Genomic DNA, 23,086 nt, shown 5'->3' on the forward strand with positions numbered 1-23,086 from the left:
GTTAAGAGTGCAATAGGTGGATGGAGGTGGGGGTAAAGGTGTTAGATCAGAGGGGAGGGTGAAGCAGATAGGTGGGAAGGAAGATGGACAGGTCATGGGGGACGGTGCTGAGCTGGAAGGTTGGAACTGGGGTAAGGTGGGGGGAGGCAAAATGAGGAAACTGGTGAAGTCCACGTTGATGTCCTGGGGTTGAAGGGTTCCGAGATGGAAGAGGAAATTTTCCGGAGTTGTCCCAGCAAATACAACAGGATCAGCAAAGTAAAACCAACTGGCAATAAATTGTTACAGGGCCATGATTGTTAACAGTGAGAGAGGACAACTGAAATTACAGACAATACGCAGCACAGAAACTAACTACTCAATCCAACCAATCTCACCAAGACTCTTGGAGGTAGGGGTTGGGCTGGTTACTGCTGGTTAGATACACTCTCTCGGTACTCAGTCATACAAAACATGACAGTACCACACTCAATCACTGGTTTGTGCTGAATTAACAAGCCTCAGCCTGACTGACCTTAGTATCGGGCACTAAAGCAAGAGAGAAACAGCTAAAGCTGTATCCCGATGCATTAGCCAGTCCATAGGTACAGAATAGACCTTTGAGGGAAGTGGTAGAGAACTGGTAGAACCTGTGGACATGTATCCCAGTAAGTCAGGCGTTTCAAGAATGGACAAAAAAAGGGCAAGCCTTACTTAAGCTGGATAGGTTCAAACAGCATCAGCTTACGATTGCATCCACTGTCAGAACCAGTGTCAATCAGAACTTGAGTGGGGAACAGACCAAACCAATGTACATTCTTCCTCTTTGCCTAGGATGTCAGAATCAGGCACTTAGCAACACAGGTTAGATGTAAATCCGAGTTTTCTCTGGACTGCCTTAGCCCCGATCCCAGAAAACAACCATATAGTAACGTCAGCATGGCAATTTACCACACAAGCTGCTCTTGCAGCTTCTCGGACAAGGTTGGCCAATTAGTGTTAATTAGAAATGAATTCTGTTTTATTTCCAGCACACTCAGGTCTCCAGGCAACTGGGTTGAAAACCCAGAGCAGTACATTTCATGTGGAAGTTGTAGCAGTTGTCAGACTGAGTGGCTTTACTTCCATCAGGTCAGGTTGCACTGAATTGTGCCAGCTGAATTCTTATATTACCAAAGGTTTTTCATTTCAAACACAAACAAAAATAGAAATTGCTCAAAAATCTCAGCAGATCTGGCAACATCTGTGGAGAGAAATCAGAGTTAACGTTTCGGTTCCAGTGACCCTTCCTCAGAACTGATGGCAGCGAGGAAAATGTTGCCTTTTATGCTGAAGATAGGGCTGGGGGATGGCGCTAAGGGGTAAATGATGGGTGGAGATAGAGCCCAAAGAGAGAGAAGAACAATTGGGCAGACAAAGGAGTGGATAACAATCAGGCTGGGAGGTTTAATAGCCGAAGGGCCTGTACTGCAACTTTCTATGTTCTATTAATGGGGACTATTAGTGGCTGACACTAGGTTGTGTGTAATAGCAGACCATGTGATAACAAGGCGTGGTGTGTAGGGGCTGGGGGAAGGACATGGGAGAAGGTGCCACAACCCCTAAAATTGCCAAACTCGATATTGACCCAGAAGGCTGGAGAGTTCCTAAGTGGAAAATGAGGTGCTGTTCTTCCAGCTTTCACTGAGCTTCACTGGAGCACTGCAGCAAGCCTGAGATAGAGATGTTAGTCAGGGAACAGGGTGGTGTGTTAAAGTGGCAGGCAACTGGAAGCTCAGGGTCTTTTTTGCAGGCAGAAGGTAGGTGTTTTAGACTAGATTACTTACAGTATGGCTCAACAAGTCCACACCGACCCTCCAAAGAGCAACCCACCCAGACCCATTCCCCTACATTTACCCCTTCACCTAACACGACAGGCAATTTAGCATGGCCAATTCACCTAACCTGCACATTTTTGGACTGTGGGAGGAAACCGGAGCACCCAGAGGAAACCCACGCAGACACAGAGAGAATGTGCAAACTCCACACAGACAGTTGCCTGAGGCGGGAATTGAACCCAGGTCTCTGGCGCTGTGAGGCAGCAGTGCTAACCACCGTGCCGCCCATATTCTGTGAAGCCGTCACCCAGTCAGCATTTTGTCTCCCCAATTTACAGGAGACCACATTGTGAGCAGCAAACGCAGTAGACAAGATTGTGAGAAGTGCAGGTAAAGTGCTGTTTCACCTGGAAGGTATGTTTGGGGCCCTTGGATAGTGAGGATGGGCAGAGGAAAATGGGCAGGTTTACACCTTTGGCAGTTGTAGGAGAAGGTCCCGGGGGTGGGGGGGGGGGGGGGGGTGGGAGTTGGTGAAGGAGGAGTGGACCAGGCTGTCCCGGAGAGAACAGTCCTCACAGAAGGCTGACAAGAGAGAGGTGGGGAATATATGTGTCTGGTGGTGACATCTCATTGGCAGGAATGATGGCTAATGATCCTCTGGATGTGGATGCTAGTGGGATGGTAGGTAAGGACAAGGGGAACACTATCACTGTTGTAGGAGGGAAGAGATGGGGTGCAGGAGATGGGTTGGACACGGCTGAGGGCCCTGTCAATAACAGTGTTGGAGAAGCCTCGGTTCAGGAAGAAGGTGGACATTTCAGAGGCTCCCTTGTCAAAATTGGCCTCGTCAGGGCAGATGCGATGGAGATGGAGGAACTGGGAGAGTGGAATAGAGTCTTTACAGGAAGCAGGGTGTGAGGCTGTACAGTCACGGTAACTGTGGGAGTCAGTGGTGGATATTGGTGGCCAGCCTATCCCCAGAAATAGAAACAGAGATGTCGAGGAAGGGAAGGGAGGAGTCAGGGATGGAATTTCAATTTTAATTTCAAACCTTTTGCTTCAACTTATTCAGCAAGGCCTTCAGCTTCTGCTTCTCTTTTTCATTCAGAATAGCTGGAAAAAAAAAATATCAAAAAGAGAATTGCATTAATCAGCTTTCAAGTATACTGCATCCAATCTAACTGGAAAATGAAGGGAGTGGGAGAGTTGGGGGCTGGCATGGAATGGGTATAATGTGTTCAGCTACCTGTTTATAGACTCTTAGAAAGAGGCTACTCAGCCCATCAAGTCTATACAGACTCTCCGAAGAGCATCGCACCCAGATCCAGACCCCCACTACACTATACTTGTAACCCTGCATTTCCCATGGCTGATCCACCTAGCCAACACATCTTTGAACTGTGGGAAGAAACCAGAGCGCACAGGAAGAATGTGCAAACTCCACACAGACAGCCGCCCAAGGCTGGAATCGAACCTGGGTCCCTGGTGCTGTGAGGCAGCAGTGCTAACCACTGAGCCACTGCGCTGCCATTCATCCACCTGCATGAATCCGATAGCAGGTGGCTGATCTGTTTTAGGCCCTTACTGTGCAGAATCTCTGATTCATGTGACAAATGCCACTTTTTGATATGTGAGGGGTGGGGGAGGCGTAAGAGAGGTAGCTCTAGTTAAACTGTTACGGGTCAGCACCTCTCGCTGACTGAGGAGACTGGGCATACAACCTCCTCTTTGGCTTCTAACAATGCCGTCCCGTGACCAGCCTTTAAAATGTGAGTGTGAGTGAGCTCCAACCAATGACACCTCCCTCTGGGCAAGCATGGGACCTTAATTGCCCTGCTCAGATAATAAGCAATCAGGAAGCATTCGAATGCAATAAAATGTGGGCAATCTTTCAGCAAAGTCAAACCAGAATTTATAATCGCCTTAATTATAAGTAATCTGTTTCTTGGGCTTCCTTGTGAAATATGGAGCAAACTGTGGAAGGATCCATTACCAAGAATTCCCAAGGGAGGCTTTCAACACTCAATACAGTTTCAACCTTATCCTAGTACATGCGCAGAAACCTTGGAGAATCAGTCCTGTTATCATATTTTAAAGTGCCCGCTTGCTGGATGTTTATTGGTTTGCCTGCAAGATGACACATCACGTCAGAACATTGAGCACTATTGATGGGAACATTGTTATATCAGCTTCCTTACACGGTCAGCCGTGTATTTGAAGTGTGGAAAGTGACACCTGGCCTGTCTCGATAGGAGACACTGTACCTGGGCCATACTGTATATCTGGCAAAAACAACAGACACAATTGATCAGAATCTTTTCCAACGTTAAGACTGAAAAAACATGCTTCTATTCACACAAATAAAAATTGCCTCACATTTAAGCTTTAAGTAAACATAAGTAGTTCTTAAATTAAAGGAACAGTTACAAATCTTATCAGTTGGACACCCAGTCAGGTCCTCATCTTTGCATCGGTTCCAAGGTTGAGCCATGTGGAAGGTGACGTCTCAGTGAACAGCTTTCCTCCTCCCTCTCCCCTCCCCTGCATTCTCTACTGAAATCAATGGGCCGCAAAGATCACTGTGAACTAAGGCTGGGCAGCAAAGCATCCAGTTACAGTCCCATCCAGGCTTACTATTGGTGCGAAATGGCAGCTCTGGTTAAGAAACCAGCAAAAATATTCTTTTCAAAACAAAAACGAGGCGAACAGCAGATTTCAACTGCATATTTGCTGACAGTTTGAGCTAACATTTAAATTACAAACAGAGGTAAGCCACTTCAGCCCTTCAAGCATGCTCTGCCTTCAGTAAGATCATGGCTGATCCAATTCCTCCGCATTCCACCTACCCCCCCATTAATTTTTGCCCCCATGCTTAGCAAGAGTCTATCCACTTCTGTCTTACAAGATATTCAGAATTCTGTTTCCACCACCTTTTGAGGGAGAGAAGTCCAAATACTCACAACCCTTTGTGATTAAATATTTCTCCTTATCAATGTCTTAAATGGGTGAACCCACCCCCCCCCCCCAATATTTTTAAACAGTGACCTTTCAGAACCTCGAGGCATCCCACAGCACTTTACAACAAGGTTTTTTTTGAAGTGTCCTTACTGCTGTAACATTTAAAATGTGGCAGACATCCAAAAAGAAAATCTTCCACAAACAGCAATGCGATAATGCTCTAGTGGTGTGAATTGAGGGATAAATATTGGGCAGGACACTGGGGAGAATTCCCCTGCTCTTCAACAAATAATTACACCAAATCTTCTTACATCCACCTAAGAGGATAGATAGCATCTTGATTTATCATCTGATCTGAAAGGTGGCGACTCAAACAGTGCAACACTGCCTCAGCACTGCACTGGGAGTATCAGCTTGGATTTTGTGTTCAACTCTCTGGAGTGGAATTTGAACCCACAACCTTCAGCCTCAAAGGTGAGAGCAACCATTGATTTGCCAGTCACTTAATCAGGGAACAAGCTGAGCAAATGCAAACAGCCAACCCAAGCCTGTTGAAGTGTCAGCAATGGCTTCATTGATAAAGCTCTTGCCTGAGTCACCAGGTTCTGGTTTCCAAGTACCAATCCACCCATAAAAACCCAGGCTGAAATGCCAGTGCAGTCTTGCACAGTCGCAGGTGGAGGCATCTGAATGATACATTGAACTGAGGCCCCAGCTGCCTACTCAGATCCCAAGACACTATTTCAAAGAAGAACGAAGGGGAATTGTTCCTAGTGTTCTGACCAATATTTTTCCCTCAACAAACATCACTGAAAACAAATTATTGCACTGCTGTTTGTGGGAGTTTGCTGTCACATAGTCACTGTTGTAATGCAGGCAATCAGTTGAAAATATCCCATTGCTTGTGAAGTGCTTTGTAAAATGCTGTATAAGCATGAGTCATTTTTTAATGTTTGTTTGTTTTATTGACAAGCACATCCCCAAGGACAACTCAAAGATCCTGAGGAGGTTTGACAGTATGGATGCAGAGAGGATGATTCCTCTTATGTTAGAATCGAGAACTTGAGGATACTGTTTAAAAATCAGGGGTTGCGCACTTCAAGCAGAGACGAGGTGAAATCTTTCTGATTTTGTTTTGTTTCTCTCAAAGAGTAGAGTCTTTGGAAACCTCTCCCTGAAAGGCGGTGGGAGGCGAGTCTGATTTCCTTTTGAGGGAGAGGTGCCTGCATTCTTGGTCAGCAAGAGGGTGAAAGGTCATCAGGAATGTGAATTTAGGGTTACACAGCTCAGCAAAGATCTTATTAAATGTTGGTACAGGCTCGAGGAGCTGAACGGCCTACTCCAGCTCCTTGTTCAAACGTTCATAGTTGGCAGGGAAGGACATTTAGCGATACTCTTGAATGGGGACTGGCTTGTGGTCCAGATACACATATTCTTTCAATCATTCAATGAATAATCTGATATAGTATTGAACCAGGAAGCTTCAAGTCTTTGACCTATCCTGAGGATGGCAGCAACTCGCTCTGAGTTGGGGCTGGGAAAGAAAATCAGTCGGGGCCCTGGCACCCGATTGATGTTTGGTGCTTACCTATACCAATCGTTGCTATGCACGTGAAAGAACAGAGGTTGGTATCCCACCACCAAGTCATCCTTTGTTTACACATGCTCAGTACATGGGCTCTGACCTGCCAGCTCAGAGCCAGTCCCTAGAATGAGGAGACTCTCTGACACTCCTGTTTCTATCTGGCAGTCAATGAGCTCCAATCACTACAGCACATGTATCGAAGTTGGGCAATAAAGGAATCGAGCTGTGATTCACTGTCTATACTGAAATATGAAGAATGGCTGGAGAGTCAATCGCAGCTTGAGAAGTGTACCCCGAAATGAGTCAAGCATCTTCAATAGAGAGAAAATAAAAAGGAGGGAATGGAAAGAAAAACTTGGGAGGGGGCTGGGAAGGAACAGAATCACAAAAGTGCAAAACATGCATTTTATATGGATTAATATACATGTCAAAATGAGATCTACAGAAAGAATTGTATTGCATTTAACAGACACATTGCTACACCTGGGAGGACAAGGGCAGCGGATATATGGGAAGATCACCACCTGCACATTCCCCTCTGAGCCACGCACCACCCCGACTTGGTAATCTATTGCTGTTCCTTCACTGTCGCTGGGTTAAAATCCCAGAACTCCTCCTCGAACAACACTGCAGGTGTATCTGCACCAAATGGACAGCAGGCAGCTCAGCACCATACCTCCTCACAGGCAATAAATACTGGCTCAGCCAGTGGTGCCCCACACCCCTGTACAAAGTAATAAAGAAAAAGAATGAAATCAAGTTGTATCACCTTGAGATTCGATTCTTTTCATGAGTTTGAACTCTGTCTTGTTGAGCAACGTCACAGTCTTGACCTTCGGTGGCCTTCCTTTGCCTCGCTTGACCTTTGGTGGTTTCTGGGCTCGTTGCTTGTTCGGATTCGGTGGCCGTCCCCGTCTGCCCATCATGGCTTTAATCCGTAAAGGGATTTCTTCCACAGTAAGCCTGCACCACTGCTCACCCTAAATATATCAGACAAAAAAAAACCATCACTGCTTTAGATGGACACACGAAGGGACAAAACAGAGACTTTTGTCTGTGTGAGAAGTCCCATATAAATGCAACTCGTTAAATTGTTCCTTAAGATGTTTTCAGTAGTGGGAGATGCAGTACCAATGGGCTGGATAGGAGGTACTAGGGTATAGGATCATGCCAACTATTCCTTGCATGTTCTGTTCCCAGTCTTGACTATTGTCAGGAAAAAACAAATGTCAAGTGAAAGGTAAATGATTCAACAGGAGAGGGAGGACCAAGAGGTGAGTGAAGCACCTTGAAGTCTCCCAAGCAAAAGTAAAGACACATTCGCTGAATCATGGGTTGAGATGGCATTTTCACTCATAACACATTAAATGACGTAGCAATTTCCTCTTTCTTCAAGAATCCTTGCTAATCTCAAATTTTGATTCAAATTGGAAGCAAGACACTAAGTGAAGCCAAATGAGATAAACAAATTTCTATTCAGGAACAGAAGCCTGTACAAACCTCAGAGGAGTCCCGTGCTTCAAAAAAATCTCCCACATTCATCCTGGGACTGAAGCTGAAATGTTCCCGATTGACTTCAGTCACTGCATTTCGAACCAGGTACTGGAAAAAGAACAGAACTCATCTGTTTCCAACTGACAGTTCATTAACTCTATCCTAAAATGAAGGGTAACTAGATAAATCTGAGAGGGTTAACTTTTTTTTTTTGAAACAGCCTTTTGCTGCTGCTCAATAACCATGCTGTTAGAATTTTCTTGGGAAAATAAGCACAACATCCCTACTATCCGTACAGTGTCTAAACCCTCTGGAGCTTTAAAAGATCTTGTCGCATCATGATTTAAAGCAAGAAAGTCTGGTGATCTCACTGGGGAAGGTTGTCACCTCTGGAAAGAAATAGAAACATTTTTCCGTCACTAACAGGTTTTTATCACTCTCAATTAAAGCACATGATGGGGAAAAGCAGTCGCACAACATTGAACTTGTTAAAAGGACACCGTTAACTGTTAGCCACTGAATGAGAAAGCCTCTTGGGAAAGTTGGAAGCACCCCATTACTAACCCCACCCCCACCCCCCACAACCCTACGATGCTCACAGTGTTCACTCGAGGCCATAAGGAGCAACGAATACAGTGAAGATGAAAAGTCTGCAGTAGTTAGGCAATCCCACCTTCCAAGCTGAGGGAGCATAACATGGCCATGGTGAAAATATAAGAAGGTCCAATCCAGCTATTTTTGAGGACTTTGGAACAATCAAGCTCAGAGATCGGTCTCAGTCTGACTGCTAAAAATGTGGAGAACGAAACAAAAATAAGGTTGGGAACTAATTATTTGGGAAGCTTCTTATGAGAGCAGAATGATGTTCTCTGGAATGAAACTGCCTTTCAAAAAAAAAGCAACCCTCCTTGTTTGGGTCTGGTTACATGTGTGGTGATTGCTGTGTACTGCCTTCTCCAAATGGGCAGCATTCCTATCTAACCTACAGTGTGGGTTTTGGCAGGGATAACGTAGCTGCATGATCCTCTGTTACCCAGCGGACACAAACTTTCTGGCAGGAGCAACTGGATAATGATCAGGAGCATGAAGCTGAGCTGATCTCCCTCTCTCACCCAAAGGCACTGAAACCATTTGGAGCATCAAGATCCAATCAAGACACCTCTGACTGTTCGAAATTCCAGCAGAAACAGAGCTAGCTTGTCCAAACTTTCCCCATGGGATAGAACTAGTCATTCCAGATATTAGTCTGGTAACCTTCTCTGAAAAGCTTCCAATGCATTTACATCCTTGCTTAAATAAATAAGGTGACCCAAACTATGCACAGTATTCCATATGCATTCTCAACAGTGTCCTGTAAAACAGCAGCATGATTTCCTTTTGTTTCAATTCCCTTTGTGATTAAATGACAGAGGTCTGTTACCTTTCCTAATTACTTGCTGTACCTGCAGACTAAGCTGTGATTCATGCACTGGGAAATCCAGATCCTTCTGTAACTCAGAGTTCTGCAACCTCTCACTATTTAGATGATGCAGTTCTTTTTTATTCTCCCTGTTAAACTGGGCAACTTCATATTTTCCTATATTATACTCCATTTGCGTCATTTTTGCACAATTACTTCACCGACACATATCCTTCTGCAATGTCCTTATGTCCTCTTCACCACTTACCTACCAACCTTCCTATCTTTGTGACATCTGCAAATTTGGCAACCATACCTTCCAGCCCTTCATCCAAGTCATGTATATAAATTGTCAACAGTTGATGTCTCAGTTCTGATCCGTGTGGCATACCACATCTTGCCAACCTGAAAAAGACCCATTTATGCCTACTTTCTGCATCAAGTTAACCAACTAATCGTTAATCCATGCCAATATGCCATTCCCACACTACAAGTTTTATTTCTGCAACAACCTTTGATGTGGCACTTTATCAAATCTCGAAAGGAAATCTAAATACAATACATCCACTGGTTTCCCTTTATTCATAGCACGTTACTCTTCTTAAAGAAATCCAATAGGTTGGGTCAAACATGCTTCCCCTTTCACAAAATCATGTCAACTCTGCCTGAGTACCTTGAACTGGTCTAAGTGGCCTTTGGAACATTCAATTCTAGTCTATATGCAGTCCACTGACATGACTGACAGCAAGACTGGAAGAGATCTAGATGCATGTGAATGTCTTTACCACACACCAAAGAATTTCAAACTGGTAGAAAACAACTGTTCCAATACCTCACTGTGTAGCTCTGAGCCAAAAATGTGAAGCTAACTGATTTAAAATCAACCACTGTTTCTGTTTCTGGTCACCAAACAGCAAGTCTGGCCTGTCAGCAGTCATCAGATGAGAAGTAAATTTGGGCTCAACGCGACGTAACCTCCTTCCCAGTTCCAAACGAGGTTCAAACAGTGCCACGGCACTCACTGTCTCAGCTCACAGGTGAACAATGGCACCGGGAAAGGGGTGAAGAGTGGCACTGGGAAAGGGTGAAAAGAGGGTGCCAACAGCAAGCCCACTTTCCAATCAGAAGTTAATGTCTTCCGGAGGGGAGGGATGTTATCCAGACAAAAATAAAAACCTTTATTACAGTATACCTCAAACTTATTATACACTGGAAAGCTACTCACATTGTGTAGTTATCGCTTTTTTTCTGGTAATTACCTTAATAACTTCAGGGAACTGACGTAACCTCTTTCCACAGGGGGCGTAATATGTGGTTTCCCCATGCAGGCGGGTCCCAACAGTCCTGAGTCTGATCTCACGCCTCCATCTGACAAACACAATAACTTTATTATTTGGGATGCAAAAACCAAATGCAAATTTATTTTTAAAAAAGGCATCTATTTTTCTTTCCTCCTCTTTCAGTTAATGGTATGACTCTGAATCTTGAACTGAGGGGGGCTGGACAGACAGTTGAGACATTGAGTAAATTCTCTCGCGAGGTGATCGGATTGAAATATTGAAGTTTTGGAATGGGCTTGACTGGAGAATCACTGAAAGGTTGGTTCCTCTTGGCTGCGGAATCTGGAATAAGGGGCCATTATTTAGGACTGAGAGGAAGAGAAATTTCTTCACTCAAAGGGTTGTGAATTTTTGGAATTTTCTACTCTGGAGAATAATAAATGCTCCATTATCATATTTAAGGATGAGATAAGACAGGTTTTTGATCTTGTTGGGAATCAAGAAACGCAGGGAATAGGTGGGGGAAGTGGAATTGAGACTGAAATTCAGCAATGATTTTATTCAACGTTGAATGGTAGAGCAGGCCATATGGTTTGCTCCTGCTCCTCTATTTTACAGGCTCGGACAGCTCAGGTAGGCCATTCGACCCATCATGTCTGTGTTGGCAGGTATTTTCCCTCTGTTTCTATTGGGAAATGCCTGGCCTTCACTCACAACCTCTTCAAGGCGGAGATTTGAAAAAGACACACCAGCACCAACCTCCAGAGCAACCATTTACACTGCAATAGCACCCCATCTGTGCAGAAAGAGCACTCTGAGCATTTCATAGAGCAGGGGGAAAAAAAAGCTGGACATTGGACAGAACCAGGTTAATTGAAGGGATATGCTTTTCAGGAGGCATTTGAAAATAAGAGAGAGAGGTGGCAGGGCATGTTGTTCTCAATGATGAGGAGATAGTGCTTCAAAGAACAATCAGTAAAGTAAAATGTGAGCAGGAAACTGGGGGAACAGTGGGTACACTTTGAAAAATTCATTTACGGGATGTGGACATCACTGACGAAGCCAGCATTTGTTGCCCATCCCTTAAGGTGGTAGTGAGATGTCAGGGAGGGTGTTCCAGTGAAGGAATGGTGATATAGTTACAGGCCAAATGGTGTGGGGTTTGTGGGAACAAATGGATGGAGTAGATTACTGAGGTAGGTTGGGGTAAGGTCATGGGATAACTGCATGCACAAGTTGAGCGAGCATCTTAAAGTCAAAAGACCCTAGATTAGAGAGTCAGTGTAAATTAGCAAAGGCAGGAATTAGGGACTCCAGCAGTTTGTGCAGAGGGCTACAAGCTACAAAATTCTTATAGTTTATGAAGGGTCACAGAAGAGAAAAATGTTGAATCAATTCAGCTTATGCAGGACTTAATGTGGTTCAGGTGGTATGAGAATGCCTTAGGGCTGGAGAATGAGAGATGGGAGAACAGTATTAATGGCAGGAGACAAGGCATGGGAGAGGCACAGGAGTTTTGATGTAGTGACAATAGGGCAAAGGTAGGTTCGCGATGTTATCGAGCATGAGATTGAAGGACAAGAGAGGATTGAGGGAGATAAAGAACTACATGGATAAGATGAATTTAATAAAGGCTGAGGTATATCGTAGGGAGGCAGACACTGAATATTGTAGTGGTAATAACGTGGGGGATAATGACAGAGGTTAGAGTGAGATATATCAGAGAGTTCTTTTTCTGAGGTGATAGTTGAAGGAGTTTGGAAAATGCAGAGGTGTATTTAATATAAAAGACATGAGGAAATGATTGGAGTGTACAGTGTTGGTGATAGAACATCCTAAATGGCTCAAGGATACATGCTGATGGAATCAGTGTGCTGTAGCTGTCCAATGGGGACAGCGAGATTCAGGGATGAGGAAAACAAGCGTCAGATGAAGTGAGGAACGATGAGCTTAGGTCAATCTAAAATTGTTGAGAAGAAGGAGTTATTCAGTGTGAAGGCTGATGGCAGACAAGGGTATGGGGGGAGCGAACTCAGAGTTGGAGGTTGTTGTTGAGAATGTGTTGCTGGAAAAGCACAGCAGGAAAACCAATGTTTCGGGCTAGAGCCCTTCATCAGGAATCCGGTGATTTTCCTGCTCCTCAGAAGCTATCTGACCTGCTGTGCTTTTCCAGTAACACACTCTCAACTCTGATCTCCAGCATCTGCAGACTTCACTGTCTCCTCAGAGTGGGAGGTTCCTGAGGCATGTGACGGATAAGAAGAACCATGATGGAGAGGTGGACAGAGTGAAGTGTTTGAACATAAGGGAAACAGGAGAAAGGGGGAATAAGTATGACACTTCAACCACTGGTGATTTGGTGGAACATGGAACAGGAAGGAGTGGGCAGGTAGTGAATTGGGAGGATGTGAACTCACAAGAAGCAGGAATTTCTGAAGGCTGGTACAGAGAGGCAGGCCAGAGCTTTGGTAAGTGGGTAGTTGAGTGATGAGAGAAAGAGACAAAATATTGAGACTGGAGTGTGACTCAGAAGTGCAAAGAGGAAGAAGGAAGTTGGCAAAACGTTTGAGAGATTAATAAGGTACCGTGAGATAGCAACACAGCAGTTGAGTGGTGACTCAGGTACGTGTCAGTGTAGGTGTGGAGAAGGATACTCAGCCTTGGGCAGAGGGAAGCTGTTCTGTTCAAAGGTAGCATAACGTGTGGGTCAAGAAACACCAGCAATAATGGTTACAAAACAATCAAAACATAGAGTTCCGGTTCGAGGAGTGGTGACAGATGGGAATGATGCTACAACTCAAACAGGAATTGAGTGAAGCCTCATGACAGGCTGGGGTAAGTTCGGAGACTGATTGGGAACAACTGCAAATGCCAAGGTTAACAAAGTTCAAAGTGAAGAGTTTATACCAACCGTAAGAATAAGATCCCCATGGCTACAAAGTCCTTTGAATAGAGGCTTGAGAAAGACAAATGAAGTCCAGGGTCAGTCTGCCATTTAATATTTGGGGGGTTGCCAAGCAATTGGGGGTGCCCTTAATTGGCCTAAAACATTGGAAGGTCCAGAATGACCTTGAGAGGTTGGACTGTGTGGAATTGACCAGAGGATTGGAAAGGGACAAGCCTCAATTCTGGTGTCAAAGGTCTGAGTGTGGCACTGGGACTTGCACAGACATTGGTTTGCAGTGGACAAGGTGAATCAGGACAGCAACACCAGCACCAGAAGGACAGCCGTGTCCCCTAATAGCACTAGGACAGCAGACATGCCCAGTAGTAGCACTAGGAGGACAGACATGCCCAGTAGTAGTACTAGGACAGCAAACATGCCCAGTAGTAGCACTAGGAGGACAGACATGCCCAGTAGTAGCACTAGGAGGACAGACATGCCCAGTACTAGTACTAGGTGGTCAGATATACCCAGATGTAGCACTAGGTGGTCAAATATGCCCAGTAGTAGTACTAGGTGGTCAGCCGTGCCCAGTAATAGCTGCATAACCAGGAAGCAGTTTTTCAGTACAGATTAATTGCATCCTCAAAGAGAACGATTTTCCCAATCTTTTAATTTCTGAGCTTCAGGCATTTGATGATAGGGTCGCTCACTGCCTTTGAAGCCACATCATCCATCGATATGGATGCTGAAAGATGCTGGAGAAAGAGGAACACCCTGAGGCAGCTACTACAACATTGAAACTGCTGCCAGGAAGGATTTCTGAGCTTGGTACACAGGAGCAGTGCGAGGAATGCCATCTCTGACAGCTAAACAGCAATGGGTTTTGGAAATCAATTCCAGAAGCTGTGTAGAGCATGCAAATCAGAAATGCCTCAGCAAAAATCTATATCTTCCTTCCACTGGAGGCAGCCTTATTCTATTAAAACATACCAGATGATCACCCACCCACCATTGTCAAAACTGGCAAATATGTGCACTGTGAGATATTGAGACATATAGAGACATATAGACTAGGAAGGTCTCAGGGACGAGTCATGATCTATACTGAGTTAGCTGCCCTCAATCACGAGAATGATAGTGGTATCACAACTTGCCTCTGCACCAGACTGAGCACTGCAGTTACTCATTGCACCAGTGAGGTAGCCAGAGTAGGCCCGTTCTGAACCAGTGTTACAGGCGATGAGCTCTATTGCTAAAAACAGATGATCAGGAAAGGTCTGAAGTCAAAGGTACACTTGGGACTTGAACGGCCTGGCAGAGCAAAATAACGGAGTGCTTCACTGATTGACCAATTGAGAATCAGCATGTGTCGGGAAATAAAAGCAGAGAAACAACTTTATAAAAAGGGAGTGTTTTATTTTGAAATTAACTTACATACAAGTTATGGAACTCTGGAGAAAAAGGTGTGGCGCTTGGGACTTTCATCGGCATCAGTATGCGGATTGCAAGGTGGACCAGGACAGCAAGCCCAGCAGCAGAAGGACAGCCGTGCCCAGTAGTAGCACTCATCCCATCAGCTGGGATGCCAGAGGGAGACGGAGAAGCTACAGTCCAACAAAACAAGATCAGCGTGTGGACCGAAATGGAGCACTCTTGTCCTGTCATTCAGGAAAGCAATGGAACCACACAGCCGAATTCTGTCAGCTATCCCAATAAAAGAAATCTGGGACATTCAGACCAAACAGAATCAAAGATCCAATGAATATGAACAGTTGAGAATCAAACTTCAATCACAAATGTTATGTATGCATGCAATCGTTTGCTTGAGAGTCAAAGAAGAAGTAGCTGATCTATTTGTTATCATCAGGAACATGAGCAGAAGGCAACAATAGAAGTTGTAATTCTGATGATCACTGTGTGAGCTGTTACCAACGACCAGAAATGAAGTCAACTCTCTCGTCTGGATGAGTTGTCCCAAGTTCAATACCTCGATTGCGCTGTATTACCTGAACTTAACCCAGGACCTAATAGGGAAGCTACCAACCAGTCTCAGCAGCCATGGAGGAGTCGAAAACATCAGCTCCTGCTTGAGTGCTGTCCAGTGAGCTCTGCTGGAACGTATAGATGGGTGTGCACTGTGAGAACGTGACTGGGCTCAGCTGTGAAGGGCCACTTGGTACAATCATCACACACAGTGTTGAGACCCAGGCGTGATGGATTGTCATTTGTGCAAGATACCAGGGGACTGGTGGTGCCCATGAGAAAACATATCTCAGCATGCATCAGCACTGATGGGAAAGCAGGAGAAAAAGAGAAAATAAACGCCTGGAGTAAAGTTTCCAAAACCTACAGGTGCGTCAGAGCAGGAGATGGATCAGCAGTTTTACATAGAGAATGAAGGAAGACAAAGGACTGTGGGATCACCACTACTGTAGTATTCTCTTCAATTGGTCACCATGGCATTACTTTGGTAAAGAAACTGGCATCTTGACTGTAACTGTACCCTTTGGCTTTGCAACTAATATCACAGGGGGAGAAATTTCACAGAGTCAATGTGTTCATTTTAAATAAATGTCATAAAAGTAGCACAGACAGGAATTGCATGCAGTTGCTCCCCAATGGTATAAAAATTAGCGCAGAAAGGAAGTTTAGGACTTTGGATAATAATGCTTGCATTTATATAGCACCTTATCAAATCGCAACGGCTCGAAGTCTTTCACACAATGAATGATTTTCAAATGCGCGACAGTCCTTGTGCAGAACACAAGCAGATAAAAAGTTGCAGGTAGCAGTTCACAAAACTCTGGAAGGAAGCCCAGAAGAACAGGGGAGCCTTAAGTTACCTTAAGTTAATTGGTCCCCAGAATAAGAGAAACCGAATGTCAGCCACAGCCAGCAGATGAGGCATTTGAATGCTAAGAAAGATCTGGGTACAAAAACTGACCATTCCCAATCTCACTGCAGACCTGTAATGCAGTGATTGCTCCAGTGCAGGAACAAAACCTTATTACATTTGACCAGAAATACCTCAAAGGACCTTTGAGATTTGAGTGGCAACAGCGAGCCAATAATTATGTAGTCAGGGTAAGAAGATAGTTAAATCAATGTCCCAGATAATCAAGCCTAAGAATTTCCTGTGGTTTAATCAAACTCTTAGAATAGCAGTCAAGGCTTCCTCACAACAAAAAAGAAATACACAAGATAGACAGATTGGTTATAGAAAGAGCCACTAAAGATATTGAACATATATGTATTGAGTTGGAACAGTTACGAAAATGAGGAGGGGACCATGACATTTATAGTTGGGAATTCCAGTTGGTCCTGAAACTAACACTAGTTCGAGACAGCAATCCACGCAGTGATCAGATTTGCCCTTAACCAAGGAATGACTCTTATGCGAGTTGCTCTCAATTGGGGCTCTCTGGACTTCTAGCAAATCTGTTACTGGCTCCTGTATTGATAGCCTTAATAAACATCAGAGAAAATTACCCGTATTGCAGTGGAATGCGCAATTCGCGTTCATCAGTTACTCTTCTACGTATGCATTCGCCTGTGGGGAAGAAAAGCAAGAGGACATTTTACTTCCACATACAAGCCTCTCTATTGCTAGCACGTGGTGTTTATGACCCACCTTGCCAGAGTCCTAGCTATTTATGCATCACTCCAACATGCACCGCACTCACTAAATGTCACATTACAAGGTGGTGCCAAAAATTCTGAAAGGTTAATTATTTGTAAATTCCCTCCTTCTACCCCCAATTAGCATCTGTGGTATGCTGTCTGTTTTCTGTCTTGGCCTTTGGTACTTTACTATTAATTCCCTCAGTAAGTAGTACATTAAATACACTAAATACTGACCTCCAGCAACTGGGCATGCATGCATCACATCCATCTCCCATTACTCTGCAGTTGGCCATTCAGGGGTGTGTAAGAGCAGTCCTGTGTGACTTCACAGCAGAACAATTGACACTAGGATGAAACCTGCCACCAGTTGCAGTCTGGTACATTGGTGCAATAGCAAGGCAGAGTGGCAGACTAAAAATATTTTTTTTATCTGCTATGCCACTCAGATTGCCCATTCCTAGAGCTCCACACTAGGAAGACATGAAGGTCATCTTCAAATCCACTGAAGGAATCAATGTCTTTATGTTAAAATAACTACATTAAAATGTGCTTATTAGCCATTGATAACAGGTAAGAGATACTCTAAGCGGATCTTAGCTACATATTAGATCCAAAGCCTACTTATGAGACCTTGCTGCAGAGGACGTTACCATTCTATCTACTCTCAGTAGTTCCCCATGTCCTCCCTGAGACCTGGTCAGAATGAACAGTGATCACCACATGTGGAAACCATTCAACTTGCAATGGTTGTTCTTTGGAGTAAAAATGAGATATAAGCACACAAACCTGTCGACACTTCCAAATGAAATTCCTTTAACTATTTCGACAAAGAAGGTTGCACCAAACTGGTTAATGTCTTTGTTCAAAAGGATCTCGCACCCCACATTCAATATCGCAAAAAAACAATTTCACTTTAGCTGGGTAAAATCTCTCAACTTCACGCTCTTAACTACCTCAATTCCACGAGAAGCTGAAGCTTGAAACACTTAGCGAAGTTGTTGGATTTTTCCCACTCTTGATTTCCTTGAAACAATCAATGTATGCTACTTCCTGACTGAATAAATTACCCCTGTTACTTCTCGCATACACTTCTCCACTCTGCTAAATAAATATAAACTCCACAATATTAACCCAACGAATACAGTGACCCAGAGTCTTGACGGTAAACCTAGCCATTAAAAACCATAAGTATCTTATGAACGAGTGGTACAATTCTAGTCAAAGCCTGATGGTGTATTTGTAGGAGTCAGGATTTGCCTGGATCTTTAGGAAGTGCTAATCACTCCTTTTAAGGAGGTTTCTCCCCTTCTTCTTGGCTACTGTTGTGCCATATGTCACTCCTCGTTACTAGAGGCAAGATGTTCACTAAGGATGCTTGAGAGTTTCTCAGAATGACTCTTTCCTCCAAATCTTTCCACCATGCAAGGAAGCTCCCCTCCCTTTGCTACAATGAGAATAAGGGATTCAGCACAGAAAGTATACTAGGTGCAAATGGTTTCATTCAACTATTATGTGGTGCGGAAATATTGGAGCAGTGTAGCCACCTAGAATTTCATCAGGTAAGAAAAGGTCAATCTCAATCAACAATTAGGGTTGTCAATGGTTCCAGGGTTGTCCTGGAGTCTCCAGGAATTGAAGACTAGTTTCCAGGACAATGCTGCGAGCATCGAGAGAACCAGGAAAACAGCCACTGGGCCACTGAAAACTTGCTTTCTTTTAGAAAAAGGTTCTTCAGGTACATTTGTTTTTTAGTTCTAACATCGTTAAATATGGTGAAAATGCTGTTTGGTTAATGGCAAAGAATCATGCAGTTAGCTAATGAAGAGAACAGTTGCTTTCCAATTAGATCAGATTCCCTATAGTGTGGAAACAGGCCCTTTGACCCGACCAGGCCACACCACCCAAACCCATTTCCCTCTGACTAATACACCCAACACTATGGGCAATTGATATCGGGAAGCGAGGATGGACATGTTAGGCAGCCAGTGGCAGCGGGTATAGAGTGGGGTGATCGCACCCAGGCTGTCCTGTGGCAAAACCTTAAGGAATGTGTTTAGCTAGAGTTGGCAACTTTAGGGAAAGTCAGAGTGCTGCAAATTATTGCCCCCTCCCCCTAATAACTTGCTCACAATTAGGTCGAGAGTAAAAGGCTTAGGGATTTAGCAGTACTTTGCCTGCACGCTTCTTTGCCTGAGATATAACCAGGGCTCTGACAGCCCTGTGATTTCACGGCTGCAGAAAATGCCCGAGGATTTCTCTCCTCCCACTTTCTTCTAGTTGCAACTATACTGAAACCAATGCCTGGCGGAGCAATACCAATACCTGGTGTTCGGAGTCAAAATGGCATCAAATAACTTTTGATATTCTAAACTCTCATTGATGTGGAGCTCAAGAATTTTCACTATTTCGCCACTTGTACTTCATTTACTGCCAAAGTGGGCAAGGTACAAAATACAGGACAGTTACGTAGTCCCAGTGATCCCAACTCATTAAATGGCCGCTTTCGCAGAAGTCCAGCGAGCAGGTGAAGTGTTCAAAGTGTGACAAACACAGGGATTTTAAAAAAATGCAAATCAACGAGGATTGCAAAGAAAAGGAGAGTGAGAGATAGGAAGAGAGAAAGAAATGATTTGCATTTAAATTGCGCCTTATCATGTCTCTTAGAAACTCAAGTTGCTTCACATATAATGAATTACTTAAAGTGCAGTGACTGTTGCTTTGTCGTCAAACGCGGCAGCCATTTTTGCGCACAGTAAGCTCCCACAAACAACAGTGAAACAAATGAGCAGCTAATATTTTTTGGCGTAGCTGGTTGAAGGAGGAACATTGGCCAGGATACTGAGGAGAACTCCCCTGCTGTTCTTCCAATAGCGCTTTGGAATCTTTAAACGATCACCAAAACAGGCAGACGGGCCTTGATTTCAGGTATCATCCGAAAGTCAACACCTCTGACAATGCAGCACTCCCTCAGTGATGTACTGGGAGAGTTAGTTTAGATTTTGGGCTCAAGTTGCTAGAGTGAAGCCTGAAACCACAACCCTTCTGCAAGAGTGCACTCAACTGAGTTACCAAATGAGCCATGCTGGCACACAGATGACACCATTTAGAATTGTTACACCAGGTATTGGTTACCAGCTAAGCAGGGTGAACTGAGCAAGGTGTGAAATGCATGGGGATTATCTAACCCCCATTAATTTCAGCTCCTAATCAGCTGGCTTTGTAGCAGCCCTGAGCTCAGCCTCTTATCCTCTCTACTCTTAATGTCTAAAGTGGCAGCATTTTGCAATTTTACTTCTGGATGCAACGAACAGAGCCTCAAGATTAAATTGTCCAATTGAAGCAACGCAGCTCCTTGCTGGTTTAATGTGTGGGGTGGGGAGGAAGAGAGAGGGATGGGGCGTGGTTTGAGCTTTTGTCGCTGAGTGGAACACTGGGTAGTAACTGCAGCTGTCTATCAACGGGCTTTGAGCTCACCGGCACTTCAAACAAATGAATATTATTCAATCTTGTCACATCAAACTTTAAGATTGGGAAATAACAGCTTGAACATGCCTGAGCTCTGCACATCATATTGGAAAACACACTGTCGTAAATGCTACCACTTCAGTCAAAAAGCTAATGGCTTAGCCAGCTGCCAGTAGGCATCCTATTATTCTGTTTAGCCAGATGAGACTGGCTGGGTTTAAAGTGGCAGCTATAACTGTAAACAATTAACCAATACATGGGCTTTCAGAGGCTGAGCACAGCAAACTGCTTTTCAATCCCAAGCTTTCTATATACACACACACACAATAAATTACACTGCTCTCAAACAGTGGACAGACTTGCTGCTGCGTTCTCAAGCTGCACAATTTGGTTGGATTTGCCGCAGAATTGTGGGGCCCTTCATGTATAATTTTGCCAGGAAGAGGAACTAGCTTAAAAAGCACAGCAAGGGCATCTCCCCCCGGTAGCCTCCTGTGTCAATGCACAGCTGAGCTCCACAGACCAGAAAGGCCACTGGTCTGCGTGGGACGAGCTGATTTTAGCTAGGGCGAATGAAAGGGGTGTTATAATTGGCATCAGTGCCTCCTGGAAATGGAGGGAAAATTTAGATGCAGAGTCAGCTCAAGACAATCTCGTACACCTCACGTAGCACTGATGACCAAAGCTCAGAAGCCAGTCACCTGCCTGCTGCACAGCACGAGGAGAGAAGCAACCCATTAGAGAGAGGGAGAAATCTCCGAAGAAGGAATGTAGCTACAAAATCAGTGCCGATTTCTGTAGCCTCTGCTCTACTCTGTTGCAAAATCATAGGTTCAGAGAGGCCTCCTTTTAACAAAAAAAAGGGTAGCATTTATATCTTGACAGAACTTGCTAAGTCATGACTCACCTTTACTTGTGGCAGAGGATGATGGCGTCAGAGGTGTCAGTGGGACAGAATCCTTCTTTTCTTTCTTCACAGGGGTTTTGAAGAGTGTGGAGGATTCCAGAGAGCGGGCGCTGTTGCTTTCAGGAGCACCAGGGCCGTCAGCATCAGCATCAGACAGCGTGAGAGTTGACATGACCAGCTTCGAAAGGATTTTTACTGCTGCAGCATCAGGATCCTCACACTCATCGGTTTCACTGTCTGAGACAGTCAGATCTGTACAAAATTTAAAAAAAGGAGCACCATTACATTTGGCATAAACAGCTTTTCACAGATGCACAAGCCGATATCTCAAAGGGCATCAATACCATTTTTGCTCCAAAATAGAAAAATGAGTAACATTTGCTCAAGTTTTACCTACCTCCCCACCCCACGTCACCACCCCCCTGCCCCAACCAGTAAAACAAGTGCTGACTCACAACTTGACAAAGACAAGGATTGGTTCAAGTTCAAATTTAATCTTGTAGCCTAAAGAATAAGTAGGTGTCTCCAAGCCAAAATACCTCCCTGGGCACTCTTTCCTTCAAAAGGATTTGTGAATATTCTTTGTTGCTGAATAATTAATCCAATTTGATATCCAATATTACTAATACTGGGTGCTTTGTAATAGCAGCTGTGGTCACCATTTGGGAACCGATGTTTGTGGGTCATATTTTTCCTTCCGTTCTACTGGCTTTCACCATCTCAATCTTATTTTGGCTGTTGACGAGGCAGGCAATACGGCGAAGAAGCTACAGTTGTACAAAGCCTTAATGTAGTAAAACCTTCCAGCCAAGGCACTTTGCAAGAGCAAATTTAAGAGGGAGGCGTTCCATTTCTGAGCTCTTAATGGAAGGATATGACAAGAAATTGAGGAATCCAGCCCATGGTTATTTTGTCCTTTAATTTTCTCTTCTTTCATCACTCTAGCTGCTTTTCTCTATTTGCTGTTGAGAGGGTGGTGATGAGCTGCCTTCTTGAAGTGCTGAAGCCCATGTCCTACTGGCTACTGCCTTCAGCTTCCATGTTGGAAGATACACTGAGTACACTTCAGTGGGGAACTTTAACACCCATCACCAAGAGTGGCTCAGTGGCATCACTACTGCCTCAGCTGGCTTAGTCCTAAAGAACATAACAACTAGACTGCACCTGGGAGATGGTGAGGGAACCAACAGGAGGGAAAACCCAATTTGACATCCTCCTCACTCATCTACCTGTGGCAGATGCATTTGTCCAACACTATACTGGTAGGAGTGACCACTGCACAGTCCTGTGGTGACAAAACCCCAACGGAACACTTTCAATGTGTCGTGTGTTTAATAGGATAATATTCAGAAAAGATATAACAACTCAAGGCTGAGCATCTACGAGGTGCTGTGGGCCACCGACAGCAGAAATGTATTCAACTGCAATCTGTAACCTCGTGGTCTGGCATTTTTCCCCGCTCTAGCGTTATCAAGTTAGGGGATCAGTTCTGATTCAATGAAGAATGCAGAAGATCATGCCAGGAGCAGCACCAGGTACATGCTGGACCACAGAAGCAACATGAGACAGACATAAAGAAGCGATCCTAAAACAGTGGATCAGATCTAAGCTCTGCGGTTCTGCCACATGCAGTCCTTCATGGTGGTGGACAGTTAAACAACTCACTGGAGGAGGCCGCTCGAACATTTCCA

At 44.4% G+C, this 23,086-nt stretch overlaps 1 protein-coding gene across 10 annotated transcripts in view; it reads right to left on the reverse strand.

The window, feature by feature from the left end:
• Positions 1 to 23,086, reverse strand: part of LOC122543362 (bromodomain adjacent to zinc finger domain protein 2A-like) — a 122,617-nt gene that overhangs the window by 39,960 nt on the left and 59,571 nt on the right. For all 10 annotated transcript variants that reach the window (XM_043681990.1, XM_043681988.1, XM_043681989.1 and 7 more), the window contains 6 exons: positions 21,396 to 21,647; positions 16,889 to 16,949; positions 10,492 to 10,600; positions 7,840 to 7,941; positions 7,109 to 7,319; positions 2,848 to 2,909 (listed from right to left, as the gene is read on the reverse strand). In XM_043681990.1, the coding sequence (XP_043537925.1) occupies positions 2,848 to 2,909; positions 7,109 to 7,319; positions 7,840 to 7,941; positions 10,492 to 10,600; positions 16,889 to 16,949; positions 21,396 to 21,647 (797 nt within the window). The remainder of the gene's footprint in view (positions 1 to 2,847; positions 2,910 to 7,108; positions 7,320 to 7,839; positions 7,942 to 10,491; positions 10,601 to 16,888; positions 16,950 to 21,395; positions 21,648 to 23,086) is intronic.

The sequence above is a fragment of the Chiloscyllium plagiosum genome, chromosome 43 (genome assembly GCF_004010195.1).
Source record: "Chiloscyllium plagiosum isolate BGI_BamShark_2017 chromosome 43, ASM401019v2, whole genome shotgun sequence".
Taxonomy (NCBI): Eukaryota; Metazoa; Chordata; class Chondrichthyes; order Orectolobiformes; family Hemiscylliidae; genus Chiloscyllium; species Chiloscyllium plagiosum.